We start from the raw sequence: 8,489 nt of genomic DNA on the forward strand, positions 1-8,489 counted from the left end.
TTAAATATTTATTAAAATAAAATAAGTAAGACCTGATATTAGTACTAGTAACAATATTACAGATTACAAATTAAGATGCTAAATACCATGAGTACTGCCCTTTAATATTTCTTCAAATTAAAATATGTAATTTGATATCTTAATTAATAATAAACAATACCGCAAATATACATTATTGCTGTAATTTTGAGGAAATTAAGTAATAGTTAATTCTACTTAAGAAGTCAACTAAATAATTGTGTTGCGTGTTTAATGCATAAACTAATTTCAAATTAGAAAAGTCATGGTTAGTGATGGAAATTATTAATATATATAATATCATATATAAAAATTATTTATTAATTTATGTAAATAGAGTCACCAATATTGACTTCAGAAGAGTAGTGCTATCAATGATTGAATGGCCAGAATAATTTCTTATTCCATTTCATATAGATAATTTTATGTTAAACTATTTGTGGTGATAATTATTGATGGAGTCTTTTCTTCTTCTTCTTCTTCTTCTTTTGGTGATCATAACATTGCTCCATGGCAGTAGCTATGCAGAAAATATTGTATGTTCTTCATCTTCTTCATGTGGTAGCATCTCAAATATAACATATCCATTTCAACTCACAACTGATCCACTTAGCTGTGGAGACTTCAGGTACTACGATATCATATTAGTCACAACATAATTTTTTTTTTTGAGTAAATATCATATTTTGTAGTAACAAAAAATTACTTGTTACTGAAAATTATAAAGCATTTCCATACAAGATTTATTACTATTTTAATTTTTAAGCGCAATATATATGTATATATACTTTTGGTAGAAAGCCCAATATATATATATATATTTATTATAAATTTAGTTATACCAAAATTTTAGTTATAATGGGTGTGTAAAAATTTTTATTTTTGATTTTTTTTGAACTACAAAAATGAAATATAAATTTTGTTTGTGATTTTTAAAATAAAAAACAAAATTCATATGGTAACTTATTTATATTTTTTTGTTTATTGGGGAAAGATAAAGTGGTGGGAACAAATGCTATTTAGAACTCAATTATGTTAGTTTTTAAAAATTTCAATATTTTGATTCTTATTGTAAACAATAATCATTTTTATGAAACTTATTTTAATTTAAAAAATAGTTACGGAAGCCACTCAATATTTTAATTGTAACTAAAAGTATACAAAATTCCATAAAAAAATTATTAAAAATTAGTATTTGGTAACACTTTTTATAAAGTGTTATGCAAAGTATTTCCTACTCGCAACTCATTTTTTGAGTTGAGCTTTCAGGTACAATCTTTCTTGCGAGAACAACAATACAGTACTAAACTTTCTTGTTCATGAAAACAAATATCAAAGATACTATGTACGAGCGATCAACTACAATAACTATACGATTCGAGTTATCGATCCCAACTTTCGCAAACTAAATGAAACCTACACTTCATTCACCAACAATACTTTGTCCATTGGAGACTTCAACTTATATGATAGTTATGCAACAATAATTTATTTAGAGTCAAAAAATCAAAATCCTTTTGAGGAAAAGTCCAAACAAATTGCGAAAACTATAGTGTTGATTAGTTGTGAAAGAGTAGTGAGGAATTCTTCTTACATAGATGCAAATCCTTGCATACTAAGCAATAATAATGATAGTTTTACTTGGTCATATTATTTATTGGATACCGATAAAATGAGTCCTTCCGAGTTAGAGGAGTCTTGTTGGATAAAACAAGTGACTCTTATTGATGACACAAGTTTTCATGGAGCCAAACCTTCTTGTTATGACATCAACAAACAACTAGCTCAAGGGTTTCAACTTTCTTGGATCCAAAGTTTCGATAAAACAGAAGTAGGCGGTGTTCGACAAATTTGTCGCCTTAACCAAAATTCCAACAAAGTTCGTTGCAGTTATTATTCTGAATGCTTATTTAAAGAAATATTCAAACCAAATGAAAGCCTTGATAAGTGTGGTAAGGATGTTTTCTAGCTAGAGATAATTAAGAATGTTTTGAATATAAATATTATATTAACATGTTTTGTTGTTGCTATTTGTTATGATGCAGATAATTCATTTGAAATTTTTATGAGCAAGTTTATATTTTACACAAAATGTAAGGACTAATAATCATTTTATTCTTAGTGTTTAACTCATATTTATTTCCATTCTATATATTGTTGTAGTGCATTTTTTCTAATCCTTTTATGTGGTTTATTTTGTTTCTACACAGACTACATATACTATATGGGAACTTATAAATACATTGGTAATGTTACCTTTCATTCAAATAGTTTTATTATTATTATTGGGAAGAAAATGTTATTTTATTTTATTATTAATTTCGATATTTTTTTTTCTAATATTTTACTAGTGGGATTGTTGACGCCAAGAACATTTTGTGGATTTATATTTGTGATTTTCCTTGTGGTGTATAAATGGAGAAGACGTCATTTGTCAATGTACAATGGCATCGAAGATTTCCTCCACAGTTATAACAATCTCATGCCTATACGATATTCTTATCGGGACATTAGAAAGATGACCAACAATTTTAAAGAAAAACTAGGTGAGGGAGGGTTTGGTACAGTATATAAAGGACAGCTTTGTAGTGGTCCCTTTGTTGCAGTTAAAATGTTTGGAAAATCCAAGATTAATAATGACCAAGATTTCATCAATGAAGTTGCTACGACAGGAAAAATTCATCATGTCAATATTGTGCGATTAATTGGATTTTGTGTTGATGGTACAAGACGGGCTCTTATATACGATTTCATGTCGAATGGATCTCTAGACAAGTACATTTTTTCCCAAGAAACAACGAATGTCTCCTTAAGTGTTACCCGAGTTTTTGAGATATCGCTTGGAATAGCTCGTGGAATTGAATATCTTCATCGAGGATGTGACATGCCTATTCTTCATTTTGATATTAAGCCTCACAATATTCTATTAGATGAAAATTTTATTCCAAAGGTTTCTGATTTTGGGCTAGCAAGATCGTTTTCATTGGATAATAGCGTAGCATCTTTATCTGCTGCAAGAGGAACCATGGGATATATAGCTCCAGAATTATTCTATAAGAATATTGGAAGAGTATCAAGTAAATCTGATGTGTACAGTTTTGGAATGTTGTTAATGGAAATGGCGAATCGACAAAAAAATGCTAGTGGAAATACTGAAAATTCAAGCCACATATATTTTCCGTTATTGATACACAAGCAACTCAACGAAGGAAAGGAAATAAAAATTGACGAGCATGCTACAAAAGAAGAAGTAGAAACAATGAAAAAGATGGCCATAGTTGCATTGTGGTGTATACAACTAAGGCCTTGTGATCGCCCTACAATGAGTCAAGTCATAGAAATGCTTCAAAGTAAATTCAATTGCCTTGAAATACCTCCAAATCTTCTTCTATATCCTCAAGAACAAGAGAGCAATAATAGTGTTGAGACATCATTCTCATTAACATCATGTGAAGAGGATTCTGCATATTGATATCATCAATTAATAGATTAAAACTATTTATCAAACTTGTAAGCTTGTACGTGAATTTTTTGAATGATGATCATTATGTTAAATGTATTGTTCTTTTTTTCCTTTTTAGTATATCTTGTGGACTCTAGTGTTTCTATTGTTGTACGTATTGTCTGTAGAATAGATTTAGTATGATGAATCTTCTTAATTTCTACTATGTTAGCATATATACTTGTACTTCTACTCGATTTTCCTTGATTCGACCCAATTCAGTAAAATATCCATATCTCTCTCTGATCACTAGAATTTTAGAGAATACGATTCAAGATGCTATAAAAAGTTGAGAAAGAGATCTAAAACGTTTAAGTTATGAAATTTTCCAAAAAAGTTTTCCAACTGAGTCACTTGGAGACTTGCACCTATCCTAGGAAGTGGGTCCCAAGGTTTGTTCCCTTCGTGCCACCACGTGTCAAAAACAACGTTCACGTCGTCAAGCCAATTTTTTTGAGTAAACTGTTGGACTAAAATTCCATTATGGGCATATATGTAATATATATATATATATGCTATTATAAAGTGTGATACAAAATTAAGTGTCTAATTATGTTATGGGTATCAAAAGGTTATTAAATTGTCATGAAAATAATGTGTAAATAGCGTAAGTTGATTTATAATTTGTTGAGGGCTCAAATTATAAATACTCAAAACTTATTCTATAATGAGCCTATAAAAAGGTAGTGGGCCCCAAGAAACACTAGAATTCTTGTTTTCTCTCCTTCCTCATAAGAGAAATAGTGTATTCTTGGAAGATCATAACCTTCTGTGCAATCTCCAATAATGACTTTAGAGAAATAGTGTATTCTTAGAATATCATAACCTTCTATGCAATCTCCAACAATGGCTTCAGGTTAGTGCTTCTACTCATCTTATTATCAATATCTTCTTCTTAGATTAGCAAAGGTCCCGTGTAAGGTGATGCGATATTTTCCACTGACCCCTTGTTTAAAAAGAATGTACAGCTCAAGGCATACAATGAAAGAGATGATATGGCATCATACTAGGAGATCGAAAGAAGTTGGGGTTATGTGTCACCCTGTGGATGGGTCTGCATGGAAGGAGTTTGACGCTAGATATCCCAATTTTGCAAGAGACCCTAGAAATGTACGTTCGGGATTAGCTGCCGATGGATTTAATTCTTTTGGAAATTTGAGTCAATTCTACAACATGTGGCTGTTGGATATTATTTTACCAGGATCTTAGATCTACTCACAAGTATGTTTATTAACATCCTAAATATGAACTTTCTAAAACGATAAATTAAACACATATAAAGTTTAAGAAACCTTACATTGGGTGCAGCGGAATTATAATGACTCCTTCCGTTCAGATCTCTAACCCTTGATTCCTTTCTGTAGCAGAGTATTATCAAGATCTGAACCTGGATCTTCTTCTCTGAATCCTTGATGCTGAATCTCCTTTGCTGTTGATCTTTCTTCACAATCTTCCTCACTATGATTGAGGTATTGCTTGATGTGTGTGGGCACTACTCTAATCACTAAGAGAGGTTCGAAATATTGAGGAAGAAAAGAGAGAGAGAGTGGCGGCTAGAGAAGAGAGTGGAGGCTCAGGTTTTTCTGATTCAGAAAGTGTAATTTTCCTGAAGCCTTCACTATCTATTTATAGCATTCCTCTAGGGTTTGATTTGAATTATATGGCATTAAAATAATGAAAAAATCATTTAAAAAAGATAACATAAGTGGCCGGCCCTAGGCTAGGTGGACTGGGCCTTGATTTTTGCAATTTTGCAATTTTACCACTTTTGTATCTGATTTTCTCAAAAATGCCAATTTCCTAATTCAATCATTTAAATGCCAATTCTAACTATTTAATAACTATAAATAATTATTAAATAATATTGTCATTTATCATATTTATTAATTGCACCATACAAAGTATCATGATTAACAAATATGCCCCTGTTAACTCTTTCTTTACAATTTCGCCCTTACTTAGTGAAAATTTCACAAATAGACATAGTCTAATTTGTGAATTATAATTGATTAATCAAAACCAATTACATGAGTCTTACAAACAATATTATCTCAACTAGTGGGGGGACCATGGGTCTATATAACTGAGCTTCCAATAAGTAGATCAAGAATTTAGCACTAAAATTCACTAACTTATTAATTCTTCGTTGAATCCACGCATAGAACTTAGAATTGCACTCTCAGTATATAGAATGCTCTATATGTTCCACCATATAGACACATCATTAGTTATCCATTGTTATAATCCTAATTTGATCAATGATCCTCTATATGAATGATCTACATAGTAAAGGGATTAAATTACCGTAACACCCTACCATGTATTTTATCCTTAAAACACTTGACCCCGTATAAATGATATTTCAGCTTATGTGAAATGAGATCTCCACCATTTATTTTCGTTTGGCCAAGCTCGAAGGAAATCATCCTTTGCTTACTATTTGCCAGATAGAAGCTATAGATTCCATGTTTATGCTAGCGCTCCCACTCAATTGCACTACCGTGTTCCCAAAATGTACGTATCACCCTGACCTAAAAGTAGGCTTAACTAACAAATCAAAGAACACGAATAGCCTTTCAAGATTGAGCCTAATCATAACAGGATTAAGATCATTTGATCTAGGATCAACTTGGCGATATTGACTTGAATAGATTTTACGGTAACTTTAATTAAATCTAATTCAAAGTTCAATATCGGTCCCTTCCGATGCATACTCCATGCATCCAACCCGAGCTTTACTTTAACCAATGTTCTGGAAAGAACATAGTATTTCTCCAAATACAAGTAAACTCTTGTTGTAGATTATCATATCAGTAAAACCCTGTGTCTGATAAATTTAGGAAACTTTATTCACATAGTCATGTTTACTTTCCAATGTGATGACAGCACAATAAACATGATCAAGTATGTGAAAATGGTTTAAGATGAATTTATAAATCAATTAGACAAGCAATTGATAAAGTGAACCAAAACATACACAAATGAATGAAAAATACTTCTGTTTCTTTATTGATGTTGAATAAAATAGATTACATTGAAATTGAGTTTTATTTAGGGCATAAAACCTAACAGTGGCTTGTTGTGCTGGCGAACTACAATCTCCCCCATGGCTTTCTATGAAAGATGATAATTTCATGGTGAGTATTGTTATTCCTAGGTCAAGAACACCATGTACAGACATCGATGTATTTCTTAGGCCATTATAGACGAGTTGAAAGAGTTATGGAGTAATGGGGTTCAAAGAAGAGATGGCAATACAAATACTATGTTCAACATGAGAGCTGCCCTCCTGTGGACAGTTAACAATTTCCCTGCTCGCAGTAGTCTGTCTGGATAGAGTGGTTAGGGGTATAAAGCTTATCCTACATGCAATGAAGATACATCTTCCATCCGTGTTATTGGGAAGACATCTTATCTTGGTCATAGACATCTTATGTTGGGAGTAGAGCATGCAATTTTCCCACGTGTTTTGAGCGATTATATTGCTGCTATGTGTCCTACACATTTCAAAGATTAGAATGTAGTGCCCCAATAGTACAAGGATCAAGTTCTTAGAAGAGTTCGGGTAAATAATTAAAAAAAAATTATCTTTGCTAAAATTATATTTGTTAATATAATTAATATTTTTGTTTTTTTATGTAGTATTACTATCAAATTGAGGAGAATCTGCATACTTAATTTTTTTTAAAATGTGTCAACACCGAGTGTGCTAATAGATACAGAATAAAGAAAACTAGTCGACACAAGAATTTCAAATGTTTCTATATGAAACCTGAGGATTATGAGGATGCATTAAAAATCCTCCAATTGATAGTACTCTAGAACAATGGCAAAGACAGTGTGAAATTTTTACTAGCATAGCTTTTCTTGCTCGATTTGAACAAAATAAGAAAATTCAAGAAAAGATGAAATATGTTTCAACCTAAGGAACAAAATTCTTGGCTCAGCGTCGCCAATAATTAGTAAGCTCAAATATAACTGTAGTTAAGTTATATTAAAATGTATAATCTCTAATGTTTATTTGATAAGTAATAGGAGACCCCGGATTACATCGAGACATGGAGGGAAGTCCATACTGAAAAGAATAAGCAATTTATCAATGAATATGCAAAATAAGAATATGTAAGTTTTCGTAACTTATTATATTTTCATAATATTAGTGATGTATTATTCTAACATTTTGATTTAATATAGGAGCAGTTGGAGGCAGCTTGAGCAGCTCGTTCTCAGGCAGATTCTGTTCTGAGTCATCATCTGATTACATAACCTTATTCGAAGATACACTTGGTCAGAGGCGGGGTCACATTCATGAAATTGGTTGCAGATTGAGGGGTAAATCTTCAACTAGTCATGCCCAATCTACCCAATCACAGGCGCCTTCACAAGATTTGGCGAATGACATGAGACGATGCTTAATTAATCTATTTTCATCACAATTCGACCCATCAACTATGGACCCTGCAAAGTCAGCAATCTTTAATATGCTTAAGAGTAAGTACTCCACTCTAGTGCCTCAATCGTCTCAGACTCACATGTCTCAAGGTTTACTTGCACATTCTCATCATTTAGCGGCACAACATAACATGCATACATTTTCGACATCACAGCCTCAGCATCCACCACAACCACTCTCGCAGGCTCTGCCATAACCATCGCACCCTCCACCGCCTCATCCCTACATGTATGGACCACCGTACACACATCCATACATGCACGGAGGAATTTCGCAACAACATCCTTCTACTTTCTCTCCGTGTTTAACTCATATGGGTGGATCATCGCAGTAACCTTCGTCATCACAGCATGCCCAGGCAGCCTATCTATATCAGTGGATGATGGTGGTACCAACATGTGCAGCCGCTATAGCCACCGCCTACATCACAACTGCTACAGCCACTGCATACAGCACAGCCGCTACAACCACCTCATTACAGTGCCAGCCACCGAATCATTCAGAGTTCAATGAGAA

General features: G+C 32.5%; 1 protein-coding gene across 1 annotated transcript; it reads left to right on the forward strand.

The window, feature by feature from the left end:
• The first annotated feature begins 312 nt into the window (after positions 1-312).
• LOC115725788 (rust resistance kinase Lr10) lies at positions 313-3,588 on the forward strand. Its single transcript, XM_030621756.2, has 5 exons — positions 313-646; positions 1,288-1,970; positions 2,064-2,111; positions 2,229-2,264; positions 2,370-3,588. Exons 1-5 carry the CDS (start codon positions 474-476, stop codon positions 3,488-3,490), a joined length of 2,061 nt encoding a protein of 686 aa, XP_030477616.1. The 5' UTR covers positions 313-473; the 3' UTR covers positions 3,491-3,588.
• The last annotated feature ends 4,901 nt before the right edge of the window (positions 3,589-8,489 follow it).

This window comes from Cannabis sativa, chromosome 6 (assembly GCF_029168945.1).
Source record: "Cannabis sativa cultivar Pink pepper isolate KNU-18-1 chromosome 6, ASM2916894v1, whole genome shotgun sequence".
NCBI lineage: Eukaryota > Viridiplantae > Streptophyta > Magnoliopsida > Rosales > Cannabaceae > Cannabis > Cannabis sativa.

Bases quoted from the DNA above. Each gene is read 5' to 3' on its own strand.
- LOC115725788 (XM_030621756.2), top strand. From the start codon at position 474: ATGGAGTCTTTTCTTCTTCTTCTTCTTCTTCTTTTGGTGATCATAACA. The intron at 1,971-2,063 runs GTAAGGATGTTT...GTTATGATGCAG, and splicing joins TGAAAGCCTTGATAAGTGTG to ATAATTCATTTGAAATTTTT. The intron at 2,112-2,228 runs GTAAGGACTAAT...GTTTCTACACAG, and splicing joins GTTTATATTTTACACAAAAT to ACTACATATACTATATGGGA.